We start from the raw sequence: 14,465 nt of genomic DNA on the forward strand, positions 1-14,465 counted from the left end.
TCTTCCTTTTCCGAGATCGTCCAGCCGATTGTTGCTCTCTTGAAGAAAGACACTCCCTTTATCTGGTCTACACCACAAGACAAAGCATTCCAGCGATTGAAGACAGAGTTCACGCAAGCCCCCATCCTGGCCCAACCAGACATAAATCGCCCATTCCTAGTGGAAACGAATGCCTCTAACTACGCCATAGGAGCAGTCTTGAAACAGGAACTTGAGGATAAACTGGAACACCCCATTGCTTACCTCTCACGAACCCTGACTCCCAGTGAGACACACTATACCCTCCTGGAAAAGGAACTGTTAGCCATCTGCCAGGCCTTCACTGAATGGCGACATCTACTTCTGGGTGCTAGATATCCTGTTCAGGTCCGCACGGACCATTGGAATCTTCAAATTCTACAATCATTGGAGTGCAGGAACAGTCGTCAGGCGCGTTGGGCCTACTTCTTTGCCCAATACCAATTCCAAATCACTCATGTTCCCGGATCACAAAAAATGATTGCTGACGCCTTATCCAGACGTCCTGACTATGTAACTACTGAAGACAAGGCCTATCCTAAAATGTTTCCCCACACGATCTTTGTAGCTCAAGCAGTCAACCTCCTGGAAGAAATTCGAGTACAAACCCAATCCTCTGACCTCTGGAAGGATATTTCAAGGAAGAATCCATGGAGCCTATGACTTAAGGAAGGATACTTATTCAAGGACAATGCACTGGTCATTCCTACACAGAAATTACAACAAAGAATGATAAACCTCTGTCATGATACCCTTCACTCCGGACATCGTGGCATAAGCAACACCCTCCGTCTTATACAAAGACAGTTTTGGTGGCCTGGAATGAAAACCGACATACAGCAGTACATCAAAACTTGTGCTGTCTGCAGTCAAAACAAACATGATAACAAGAGACCGGCAGGTCTTCTAATGCAACCATCGCTGCCAACAAGGCCATGGGAAGTCATTGCAACAGTCTTCATTGTGGAATTACACCTTCCCGAGAGTACACGACCATCATGGTTACCATAGATTTGTTCACTCATATGGCTCATTTTACACCTCTGTGTAAGTTACCATCCTCGTCCGAACTTGCTGGGATCTTCCTGGAACACATATTTCGTTTACATGGACTCCCTTCCGAGATCATATCTGATCGAGGACCTCAGTACGTCTCTCAATTCTGGAAACATATCTGTCGCATTTTGGGAATCCAATGCGCCCTCTCATCTGGTTATCATCCCCAGACCAACGGGGCCACAGAACGTGCTAATCAGACCCTGGAACAGTATCTTCGATGTTTCGCCACCAAGGTTCAGGCTGACTGGTCGCTCCTGATACCCATGGCTGAGTTTGCCTACAACAATTCTGACCATTCAGCAATTAAGACCAGCCCCTTTTATTGTAGCCAAGGGTTCCATCCATCAGTTCTACCCTCTGTTCTCCCTCATCCTACACCAGTACCTACTGTCGACTCCTGGATTGAAACCCTCATCAACGTACACCAAGAGGCCAAAGAAAATTTAGAGAAGGCCAGAACTCAGACTAAGAGGTATGCAGATTTAAAAAGGAGACCAGGTCCTTCTTATGCAATTGGTGATCAAGTCTGGTTGCCTCGAAGTTACTACCCCGGCATCTACGGCTAAACAAATTGGCCCCTCGGTACTATGGTCCATTTCCCATCAAGGAAATTATCAACCCGGTTTCAGATCTGATTAGTCTACCAGACTCTTGGAAGAAAATTCACCCAGTATTCCACACATCCTTACTAAAACCCTACCACCAATCCTCCCGGAAATCTTACCGACCTCCTCCTCTACTGGTCGACAACCAATTGGAATATGAAGAGTCTCGAATATGTGACTCCAGGTATAAACGGGGTCAGCTTCAATACCTGGTTGAATGGAAAGGATATCCTCCTAGTGAAAGAACCTGGGAACCACTTTCTAATCTTAAGACTCCTCAACTACTCAGAAGATTTCACCTTATACACCCGGGCAAACCTGGTGGAACAGCCTTTCGGAGGAGGCATGCTGTCATGACCCACAGAACGCGCCCTTTCTGGACTTCCTGGTCCTTGTCACGGCGGGGTTTGCATTCATTGTTTCTCCCAACATGACCGTATCACGTGACACGCCTCGCACCAGCCTTCACTGCGCATGTAGTACGTTCCATAAATATGCCACGCCCCCGCGGGCCCGCGCGTCTCAATGCTATTGTGAAGTAGCAACCAGACGTGTGTCCGTAGCTCGCGGTATTATTCCCTTGCTTCTTCCACCCTAACCCAATTCTAGTCCCTTTCCTCCCTTTCTTGATTCCTGGACTCGTGTGCTAGTTGGGCACCCTGTTATTTCCTGGATTCCTGGACCCTTGTTTCCCGGTACTTGAACGCACGCTGGAGTCGGAAGAGACTCGTGCAGCCTTATTCAAGACTCGAGCAGTACGCAAGAAGGCATTGATCAAGAAATCCAGCAAAGATCGAACTCAGGTGAGAAGGGGGGAACTCCTTGACACAAGGATCAAGTTCAAGACCCTCTGCATCGTCCTCAAGGCTTTCTGGGCTTGGAACCGCTCTACCTCCAACTTTCTCTTCCAAAACATCTTCCTTCTCGAGCTCTCCACTCATCCACCTCCAACTCTCTGAGGGTCAGACGCTTCTCGAAGCATAGAGTTGCAGGCAGATCTATCTCCTCGGCTGGGGCCTCCATCTAGAACAGCCTCCCCCCCTCTCTCAGACTTGAGCAGAACCATCTCCGGTTCCGAAAGCAACTCAAGACCTTACTTTTTGCTTCCGCTTTCTCTTTTCCTCTCCCCTGCTGCTGCACCTGACTGCTCCACGCACTGGTCACCTGGTCACCCTCTGAACTCGGGCCCAGGCTATTGCATGCCCTGCTGCCCTCGCACTGCCTCTGGGCTCCCCAGCTCTTAAGGGTCTTTATGTGCAACCCTACTGTCCCGTCTCTCTGCACTTATGAGCCACCCGCTGGCTGCACTTGTGAGTTAACTGCACTTCCGCCTTCCCCTTCCCCCTGGCACTTCTCTCCTTCCCTCTTCCCCGCACTTGCGCAATCTGAATGACACAAGACCTAGTAAGATTGTTATTTTGTCCTCCCTTTGTTTCACCCTCCTTGTTTTGTCGCACCTAGAAACACTTGTGTACAGACGCCTTATAAATGCCACAACATATCATATCTGTGAAAGTTAGCTGGGTGGGTCGCTCTCATCCGCGCTTGGGCCTGTTCAGATTTCCCCTTTAGGCTTGTGGCCTGTGTCTTAACACACTAAATACTGCATGGCCATGACTATGGCTATTTTGATATCTGTAAAATGGCATCTACTTATATGCGCGCACTATGTTTAAACGTCTAAATTGCATATGATATTATGATTGCGTGGGGACCTTCAGGATGCCCCCTCCCCCTTGTTCTATTACAGTTCTTCCAATGGGGCTCGCCTCACCCTGAAGGACCTAGCGGGGTGGATGGGTTCGCTCCCTTCCCAACATTCTGCAGGATTCATCACAGAGGCCATGCGTGTTTCCCGGCAGGGTAGATATACAGAGTGTTAAGAGCACCGGGGACCATGGGTTGCCGCGCCCTCCATCTTTGTTATCGTTGCACTAGCAGCCAGATGGTGGAAACTTGAATAAAGGCCCGTGGGGCCTATTGTGTTTATCCAGAGAGAATTGTTATGGTTTCCACTCATTCGGCGCGTGTGCAATTCCTTATGCTGGGATTTACCCCATTGCCTTTTGCTGTGCTTGAAAAATGTAGTTCCACAAGGTTTGTGATTTGCATTTTTTCCAATCTTTTATTGTCTCAAATTCATCAATTGATGATATAACAGGTGGTGCCGACACGTGTTTCGACCTAACAGGTCTTTTTCTAGACTACCGTTCATAATTATTGAATACATATGGATTGGATACATATTTGGTGCCAATGTGGTCCCAAGATCGGGCATTCACCATTCGTGATTGTGTTGATATCGTGTGACATTTGTGTTTGGACATATTATGCGTGGGTGATTTAATTCCCAGTGATCGTGATATATATACAGATTCATAGTGATTTACAGATTGGTTCAGACATTTTTCAGTGAAAAACAATTTTCAATAAACAGTATTGAGTACATGTTTAGGGAGAGAAAGGAAGAGATTTCCGTAAGTTTGGTTGGCAATGGTCCTAATTGGTTTAGAGTGTTTGGTAACAATTGAGTTATTGCAAAGGATCTCACCTGGCGGGTAATATAGAGGGATTGTCTTGGTTCCTGCTTGTTGCAGGCAGGTCAGGTAGTTACTGGGTAGTTGTAATAGCAAGGGCTCAGTCCGCCCAGTGCCTGGTTTGGAAGAGGTCAATACCTATGAATAAGCAATTATGGTAAACTATTGTGAATATTTCAGACCCAATGGCTGAGCTAATAGGAATAGTTAAAGGACATGATTCCGTGGATCAGTTCATTCATGGTATCAGTTGTTTCCATTGTGCAGTCACGACAGTGGTGATGTGCCCAGTTGGGTTTCAGTTTTCGAGGTGATTATCATAATTAGGGCACTGGTGCCCTGGGACCCTTCACTCACTGGCCTGGAGCGGCTGCCGTGGGAAGGGCCTTAGCGGTTTATGTGCAGAGGATGCATATAGTATACTTAGTGCTGACTCATATTGTGATGGCCGGGATCTAGGTCTATGCCGTGTTGGGTTTTATTATTGTGGGCTCTGATCATGGGAACGCTGGTGCGTGAATACATATGATGTTACGCATAAGGCTTTTTTGCGCCGTGCCTGTTCTATTAATTGCCGGTTGGCCATGGTGTGCAGACGGCGATTCAGGTGAGTATTGGTGAATAAGGTATTGGTGCCCAGTATCCATTCCTACAAGGTGCCCCAGGGAGGTGGCAAGTGTAGGAAGGGTCCCAAGTGCTTTTAGCAGTGCGCGCAGGCGTTTTGATCCGGTTGGTGTGCAAGGTTGCTTGTGTGTTCGTTGGTATTTTGGTCGGGTTTGTGGAGGGAGGTGCCGTGGGTGTCTGGATCTCTACCCACCGACTGCCTCTTAGCTTAATTCAGAGGTAGCCACTGTGGCGTGACAAGGCTCCCACTGGGTCAGAAGTGACAACAGGGTTATAATTAGGTGGTGACTGAGTTGCGTGATGCACCTGCACTTAAATTAAAGTGAAGCTAAATTAAGCAAAAGGTGCCGTGTGCGAGCTTGGGGAGCATCTTACCTCTCGTGTTATATCTGTCTGCCTCCGGGATCAGCTACAATTGGGGAGTGAAAACCCTAAGCATTGTATGGTTTGTCAAACGAGTGTCCATTGGTCCGTGGCCGGCATCCCTTTTGGTTGTTGGGCTGTGCCTTCCGATTGGTTGCTAGCAGGGCTGAATGCGGCTGTGGCGTCCTGGTGCGCATTGGGCAAAAATGGGATAAAGGAGCCTAAATATTGGTGGGGGTTCTTGTAAGGTAATCATGATATAGCTGTGCTTTGCAAATTTGCAGTATTGCGCCAGTGATTACATACTTTTTTAATGACAGTAATCGGATGCAGGCATGCATTTATGATTCTTTCAGTATGTATAGACGTGCATTATGCGTGGCATTGGTCAGTCGAGTCTTAGTCCTTGTGGGTGATACCGCGTTGGACTGTGTGCTGAACTGCGGCGTGTGGACAGTGCTCCCTGTGATAAGATATACAGAGCTACTTCAGGGAAATAGCACTACATTCTTCCACGTACCAATTTCTAAACTCACGAATTTCATAACCCGATGCCTCCAAGCACTCACATGCAAGGAGGGTATTACATGCTGGCTAGAGACAAACAGGGGGTGGGATGGGATTCCAAAATGGCAGAACACCATTTTGAAACTTTGCTCTAACCCATAGGTCCTAAATCACAGATTTTGAAGCCCTCTCTTCTACCATGTTTTCCCATTGGAAAATTCCCTTTGGTTGCAGAGGGAGTTGGAGTCCTGGTTTGCTAGTTCTAGAGCCTTGGGATGCAATGCATCCTGGGGGTCCAACAAGCATCCCCTTTTACTGGTTACCCCTCCTGCTGCACCTGTGGAGCCGGCAAGAACATACAACCTTTTCACATGACCACAGCAGGCCCATTGGGTTTGTCATATTGATTGCTATTGGAGAACCTTTGGAAACGTTACTAACACCTGTAAGCTGATTTGAGAAGGTACCTGCTTGAACTAAGACATTTTATTGCTGCTTCCCCTTTGGGACCCTTGAGTTTCTAGAATAAGGAGTAGAATTTTAGTATGTACCAATGATTGATTATACATGTTTGCATACAGTTTACTTTTATCCATAGTGAATAATTGTGTTACAGTAACCACTGGCGGTTACATTGTTTCTAACCGTCTCAGGGGTGAACTTGGACCTATTCTGGACCAGTACTGCATTCCTGATTTTACCTACTGCTGGAAGGCCCCCTGTGCCTGGTTTCCTATGCACTGTAACCATTTTTCCTCCATCATTTCTAGAATTGGACTCCCCTTTAAGGGAAGTCCACTATATTGTGTTTCTTAGAGTGGGATAGAATTAATGTATAATTATTAACTCTGTTTTCTTTTATTTGCTCTATTGGTGTACTACAGAGAGTATTTATTTGATAGTGTATTTCTTTACTCTAATGCAATACTACACAAATGTAGAGCCAAAGACAGAGACAAAGTGTGATGTACTTTACTGTCTATGTGTCTAATTGTACTTTGCTACCAGCCCCTCCCCACCTAAGCGTGTAGTCTTATTGGTTGCCTATGTTACCCTCTGCGAGAGTTTGGTCTAACCATGTTACTTCACTAAGGACCCCTCAACAGAGGGCTATAGACAAACCTTCCTTATGGAAACATTTGAGACACAAATAGAATGAATGATTGAATGAATGAATTAATTAATTAATTCATGGTTATGATATGTCAAAGAGGCAACTTAACAAGTTGTCAATCATAGATGGAACACCATTGAACAGTTTATGTTTTTGTATTGATCCTTTATTCAATAGAGTCCAAATGTTGCTGGGCTCATGGTCTCCAAACTATGGGTGTTCTCCTGAAACCTTCTCTTCGTACTTGAGGGGTCTCCCGCCCACCTAGCCCAGGTTTCCCTAACACCCTGACATGAGACGTGCAGTGTCAGGACTATTGCCCAGGATGCCCTAATCTCTAAGCCATGTCTTGAGGTTAGTGATGGCATTAAGGCAGAAGCATTTTCTATCTGACTCCATCTAGATTTTTCTAGTGACCTAGTCAGGGATGGCTATCTCGGGGTGTCTCTCTCTCTCTCTCTCTCTCTCTCTCTCTCTCTCTCTCTCTCTCTTTCTCTCCTCTCCCTCCACACCTCAGATCTGTTCTCTCTGCTCTCCTTTCCCCCTCTGGTTCTCTAGTCTCCCCTCTCTACACTTACTCCCTCTCCGTCTCTAGGTATCTGGGATAGAGAGCCTGTAGTGCATGCAAAAGAGGGGCAACCTCCCAGCAGGAATTCTAGTACTGTGGAACTAAGCTGACAACGGATAGTGCCCTCCCCCTTTGAGGCCCCTCCTAATGACCAATATCTATTTTGTTTCTCAGTGCGCCATGTTGCGTGCAAGCTGGTGTGTCGCTGTGAGGGTGTTAACCGTTCAGAAGGAACCATAAGACGACAAATTCTGGTAAGAAGTAATCAGAGAATTAAAAGTGGATTGTGGGTCGAATAATACTTCAGGATAATATTCATTAAATGTGTTAATCACTGTTTGTGGAGCGTGAGCCCACTGCAAATGATAGATGAATTGTAATGTAGACCAATAAATGCTTAGATGTTTGTGCCCACAAGCAATGAAAATTAACTTAATTGAAATAACTTCCTGTGCAAAGTAACTGAGACCTTTAATATATTGTCTAAAGTAAAAGATGAAATAATATTTGAAATAAGGAATTTGATATGCTCCAGCCCTGAAGCATGTGGACCCCCATATTAACATGTTTTACAAGCCCCTGCCATGATGGTACTAGCTTAGCTTCTCCCTCTACAAAATTGTTTGCAGCTGTTTGTCATCATTGGAATGGACGTTTAGATTCACACCTATGAAGTTGAATGCTGTGAAGCATGACCACATTTTACTTTCTCCAATATGGGGTCCTAATTGTGATTTTTTTCAAATATAACTTTTTATTGTTTTATAAAAGATAACATAAACAAAAACATGCATTATTGCTTGATTAGAAATCATCAGAGAAGTATTGTTTAAATCCAGTAACAGAACAGCAAAGAAATATCAAATTGGTACCAGTCCTTCATCTCCACAAAATACAGGGCAACACAAAAGACAAAACATTTATTTATTTATTTTTGCATTTATTTCAGCGCGCAAAACTCAGAGTTTCATTATTCCAGAGAGGTTGATCCAGGGTCCGCCTGCCCCCTCCACCCCAAAACCCTAGGTGTTTGTGTGCATCAGACCGTACCCGTCGTGTATGTTGTAACATTGGTGGGGGTGTCGTCTTCCCCCTTCCCCCTGGTACAGAATTTGTGTGGACAATGTCCGCTCATCCAACGCTTTTAAATTGCGATGTGGGGGAATCTGGGGTCTCTGTGCAACCAATTATTCACCACACCCAATTGTGCAGCCCAATAGTATCACTGGAGATTGGGCAGCCCAATTCCACCCTCCTAGACTGAGTGCTTCAGCATTCTGAGGGAAATACATGACTCCGCCCCCCCCCCCCATAACAACCAGCAAAGAGTAACCTCAGTCTTGTTAAAGACTGAGGTGGGAACCTGGAGCGGAGCATTTTAAAGCACATACCAAAACCTTGGAGGTGTTAACATTTTAAAGTGAGCCGCCTTACCTAGTAATGTCAACGGGAGAGATTGCCAGTGCAGTGTGTCTAAAGCAAATTCTCAATCACAGGGTGGAGGTTTAGCCGGGGGAAATCTGAGCGGCACAAGCTCATATGAATTCCAAAATACTTGAAGACTGAGGTCGGGATCAAATAAAGGCAGTCCGCGGGATGGCCCAGTCCCCTCCCTGTATTGGGAAAATAACTGACGTCTGCTAGTTTATTTGGAGCCCGCTGAACCCTTAGTGTTCCATGAGTATCCTAGTCACTACAGGACAAGAGACAGAGGGGTTGCTCATGTAAATCAACAGATCGTCAGCATATAGTGAAACCCGCACTCCCCACAAGGCCATCTAAATCCCCCCAGGCTGGATCCACTCTGAGCTTAATTGCAAGCGGCTCTATGGCCAGGGTGAATAGCAAGGGCAAAAGGGCATGTCTTGTTCCCCGCCCCAGGGGAAAAGATCCTAGGGAACCTCCCATTGACTCAGTTGCCACAGGAGAATTATAGAGCAGGCGAACCCAAGACAAGACATTTTTCCCAAACCCCATGCCGTTCATTATCTCTCAAAGGGAATCACAACGAATGGAGTCAAAAGATTTCTCGAAGTCCACAGACAGGAGCGCCAGCGGATCATGTATCAGAGAAACTTGACTTGTGGCGAATTGCACCCTCCGAAAATTCATGCAAGTGGATCTAGAAGACATGAACCTACACTGGTCTGGATAAATCCGAGAACATATCACCCCAAGTATACGGTTTGCCAGAACCCTCGCCAAGATGTTAGCCTCCCCATTAATGAGAGATATTGGCCTATAAGAGGTGCACTGTTCGGAAAGGTTTCCCGTTTTGGGTAGGACCACTATGGAAGCTTCCCTGAGGTCGGGGTGAAGCTGCCCATCTTCCATTATCACCCCTCTAGAACTACCCTGTATGGCACACACATATCCATTCCTCCTCTCCCGCCTCTCCAACCACGCCAACATCTTCCCGGCCTTGTCATCTGATTTGTGAATCTGACTGCGTAAGGCCCAATGCGCCAGTCTGGCGTGGTTTAAGGACACCTTGCGCAGCAGCTCCTGTGCCGTCGACAAAGCCTCCTGTGTATGCCTCCTATATTGATTGTGTTTGCTGTCTCCGCTTTGCCAACACCAGCGAGAGCGCCTACCCCCTGAGTACCGCTTTATAGCCCTCCCACAGTGTGGCTGGGTTGTCAACTGTGCAGTCGTTAATGGTGGAATACACTGTCATTGCACAGAACAGGCCATCTGTGAACTCTGGGAAGCCTAGGTAGTACGTATTGAGACGCCACATCACAGTGGGCTTAATACTGCCACTTTTGAGTTCCATAATTGGTGGAGAGTAGTCTGAGATTCCCCTAGCCAGAAATCTCAGTGAGAGAAGCCTATGAGTGATCCAATGTGGGATGAAAAAGTAGTCAATTTGTGACATAAAGGCGTGCACCCCAGAGAGGAATGAGTACCCTTGCTCAGAAGCATGCAGCATCCTCCATGTGTCTACCAAGCCCATGGCCGTGGTGAAGGAGCACAGCTTGAAGGGGGTATCTGTGCTTCTATTGCCAATGTGGGTGCAGTCCTGATCCAAGTCCATAACCTTTTTAAAGTCGTCCCCACTCAACACCCAAATATCAGCCTGGTCATGCACTACCAGCGTCTGGAGGTCGTCAAGCAATTCAAGCGGGAGGTGGAGGGTGCATAGACGGCCACTACACCCTAGGTGACCAACCGCAGTTCACTCTTCGTCGAGACAAATCGCCTGAAGGTCACGACGAACCTCCGTGAGACTCAGGGGAATCCTTTTATCTACTGTATTAGCGTGCCCCGCGATCTCCTTGAGAAAACAGCATGGAAGGCCCTTTTGTAGTTAGTTTGAGCAAAGAATTCTCATTGTTATCCTTGGTGTCACACACACTTGCATACATTTCTAGCTGCAGAAAAAGGTTTTTCAACATTTAAATTCAGGAAATGATGAAGGATACTTCGTCACTGAGTTCTAGGTGCACTAGGAATATTTGTCACGTCTCCCAGTTTATGCACTGTTAATCCACAATTACACAGATCAGCCCGTACCTACCTGGCACAACAGTCACCTCTCATCAGGGCGCAAAGAAGCGGCATTCCGCCCGACAATTGAGAGTGCTGACTGGCACTCCCGGAGTTTTTCGACCCTCATTGCTGTGGCAACTTCCATGGAAACTTCCGCATACCCACATCGCTGCCGAGGAACACTGAGATTCGTGCGTCACTTGAGGTGAATTACTACCAATCACATTCATCATCTATTATCATGTGATTTTCTTCACGCCTCCGTGATGCGCATCATGTGACTGTAGTTAGCAGTTAAAAGCATCGGAAGCCACGAAAGCAGTGCTTCTCAGCTGCTTCTTGTAAGGACTGTTTGGCGTTTTGTTTTTCCTTGGATACTTAGGCACTACGACCACGGACTGCTTCACGGATTGTCTTCGTCCTTCTCCCTGCATCTCCCTGCATCTTTTACCATTGCCCTGGATCTTGTTATTGTTTTTACTGGTATTTGACCTCGGATCTACTCAACGGACTGCATAACTGACTGCCTTTTGCCTGGAACTTTTGGCTTTTGAAACCACTGGTTTTTTACCTCGTTTCGTATTCTGGACTGTTGAGAATTTCCTCTTGTCCAAATTCATCTTGACCCAGGTGTTGAACTGTTATCCAAGCCTCACTGGATACCCGACCCATTGACTCTGCTGTTGGTCCCCTGATACATACCATCCTTTGTGGCCTTGTTTACATTACACTTAGGTAAGCCTTATTACAACTTGTTTTCATATTGCATTATCCACATTTCACCTTGTTTGATAACCACCTATTGCCTTGCAGTGGTCAGGGGGTCCTTCTGGCGTTCATAGTTCCAGATTGACGGCTCACAGATTGCACAGGCAGTGATAGGTCATTCTGCCTGTGTGGTACTTGGAGACGGAGGTATTGATTAATCTGCACGACCATCAAGATCAGAACAGACTGAGAAGCCTTCCTGGTCGTTCTGATTATGAATCCCTCCACCGGGGACCCTGTGACCGCCTTAATGCAGGCAGTTGCGGCCCTTAGGACCGACATGGCTTTAGGACCGACCTTTGGTACTCCCAACCTCATTTCCTCTTGCTGCCCCAGAAAGATTTCAGGGTGATCCCAGAAAGTACTGCACATTCTTGAATAAGTGTAAACTTCACTTCTTATGTCGACCCCAGGCTTTCCAGGCTTTCCCTGATTCCGTCACCAAGGCTGCTTTTCTTCTTTCCCATTTATCAGGTGTGGCAGCTATCTGGGCAAACCCGTTATTGGAAAATGATCATCCGGCTTTATATGACTTCGACCTTCTAGTAACAGAAATGGCTAAGGTATTTGATACTAGGTATAAGGCACAATCTCGAGACCTGGAACTATTAGATCTTACACAAGGCAGGCAAACACTTATCGAATATATAACTCGTTTTAACCAACTTGCTGCAGAGACCTCATGGCAGGAGGAGAAAAAAGCCATTGTGTTTTACAGAGGTCTATGCAATGCTATGAAAGATGCCCTCTCAGTGGTTCTGGCCCTTCCCTCTGTTTTTTCAGATCTAGTGGACCTCACACTGCAGGTAGATGCTCGCCGATCCGAGCATACGGCAGAGTCCGGTTTTTCCAATCAGTCATCCCCAGCTTTGGCAACCACTAATCCTGAACCCATGCAAATCGGTGGGATTCGGAGTCCCATCACTCAGGCTGAACGGGAACGCAGAAGAACAGATAATGCCGGTTTTTACTGTGGTATCAATGGGCATTATGTGAAAGAATCGCCCAAGAAACAAGAATCCGGGTTTTCAGAAGGCTCGCCCTTGAGACCGGGGGTACGGGCGAGCACTTCCATGATCCCCACAGAACCCATTTTCGGTCCCATCAGACCTATTGTGGTCCAGGCCTCATTGAGACCTACTAGGGAGCTTACACACCCTGTACACATAGTGATTGATTCCGGAGCCACTGGCTGCTTCATCGACATTACGTTGGCCCACAATCTCAACTTACCCCTGATCAAGAAGGAACACCCAGAACCGATGTAGGCAGTTGATGGCACCTCCCTTGCTTCTGGCCCCATCATGCATCAGACTGCTCCTATGGAGGTGGTAATCCAGGACACCCATAAGGAAATAATGTCGTTTGATCTTATCACCACCCCACAATTCGGTATCATTCTGGGCATTCCTTGGTTGAGACAACATAACCCGTTGATCAAGTGGGGAACTGGTCAGGTCACTTTTGAATCCGAGGCGTGCCAACATTTCTGTCTGACGGAACCTGATACACTCTCCTCTCCTGCCAGTATTCTTGGGGCCAGGGCCTCTTCCCATTTGGAAGAAACAGTCCCAACTGTTACCACAACTCATACTGTGGGGGCTGTAATAGCTGGTATCCCCACTGTGTATCATGACTTCCTAACTGTTTTTGACAAGGTCACAGCAGAAGGTTTACCACCGTATAGACCCTACGACTGCCCCATCGATCTAGTCCCGGATGCAGTGATACTCAAGGGCAGGATATATTCCTTATCCCAATCAGAGGAACGGGCCTTAAAGGATTACATCCAACAAGCTTTACGATTAGGCCATATACGACCCTCCTGTTCTCCGGCTGCTAGTCCCATCTTTTCTGTGCCGAAAAAAGGAGATTTACGTCCTTGTGTGGACTACAGACGGCTGAATGCTATTACCATAAAGAACAGGTATCCCATTCCACTAATCTCCACAGTGCTAGACAGATTGACACGTGCATCCATATTTACCAAATTAGACCTTCTGGGCGCGTACAACCCGGTCCGCATGCGTCGTGGAGACGAGTGGAAAACGGCGTTCTGTACCAGACAAGGCCTGTTCGAGTATACTGTGATGCCTTTCGGCTTATGCAACGCCCCAGCTACATTCCAATGCTTCATCAATGAAGTGTTCAGTGACGTTCTTGATATGTAATTAGTGGTCTACTTGGACGACATCCTGATATTCTCCTCCTCCTTGGAGGAACATATCGTCCATGTTAAAGAAGTATTGTCATGTTTCAAGAAAAATGCCTTGTTCGGTAAACCTGAAAAATGCTTGTTTCACACTAAGGAGGTGGATTTTCTGGGTTTCCACATAACACCCGGAGGCCTATCCATGAATCAGTCAAAAGTCTGTGCTATCATAGAGTGGCCTGCCCTGACCAACCTCAAACAGTTACAATCTTTTCTTGGTTTTGCTAATTTTTACCAGCGTTTTATCGCTAGTTTTTCCTCCATTGTGTCCCCACTAACCGCCCTGACCAGTCCTCTTGTCCCGTTTTGTTGGACGTCGGTGCATCAAAAAGCCTTTGAAGCCCTTAAATCCAGATTCATCACCGCCCCTGTCCTTCAACACCCTGATCCGGTACTCCCGTTTGTCCTGGAAGCAGACGCTTCTTCCTTTGCACTAGGGGCAGTGCTTTCTCAACCTTGTTCAGCCACGGGACAGCTGCATCCCATAGCGTATCACTCGCGAAAGTTCACATCGTCAAAAACGCATTACACGGTTACCGAAAAAGAATAACTGGCCATTAAAGATGCATTACAGACATGGCGACACCATCTTAAAGGG

At 46.8% G+C, this 14,465-nt stretch overlaps 1 protein-coding gene across 1 annotated transcript in view; it reads left to right on the forward strand.

Moving 5' to 3' along the window:
• TEX11 (testis expressed 11) overlaps nucleotides 1–14,465 on the forward strand; it is a 3,096,519-nt gene that overhangs the window by 689,325 nt on the left and 2,392,729 nt on the right. Inside the window, exon 5 of the mRNA XM_069612434.1 lies at nucleotides 7,570–7,649. Coding sequence (XP_069468535.1) covers nucleotides 7,570–7,649 — 80 coding nt within the window. The remainder of the gene's footprint in view (nucleotides 1–7,569; nucleotides 7,650–14,465) is intronic.

The sequence above is a fragment of the Ambystoma mexicanum genome, chromosome 5p, assembly GCF_040938575.1.
Source record: "Ambystoma mexicanum isolate Mex_15411 chromosome 5p, UKY_AmexF1_1, whole genome shotgun sequence".
Lineage (NCBI taxonomy): Eukaryota > Metazoa > Chordata > Amphibia > Caudata > Ambystomatidae > Ambystoma > Ambystoma mexicanum.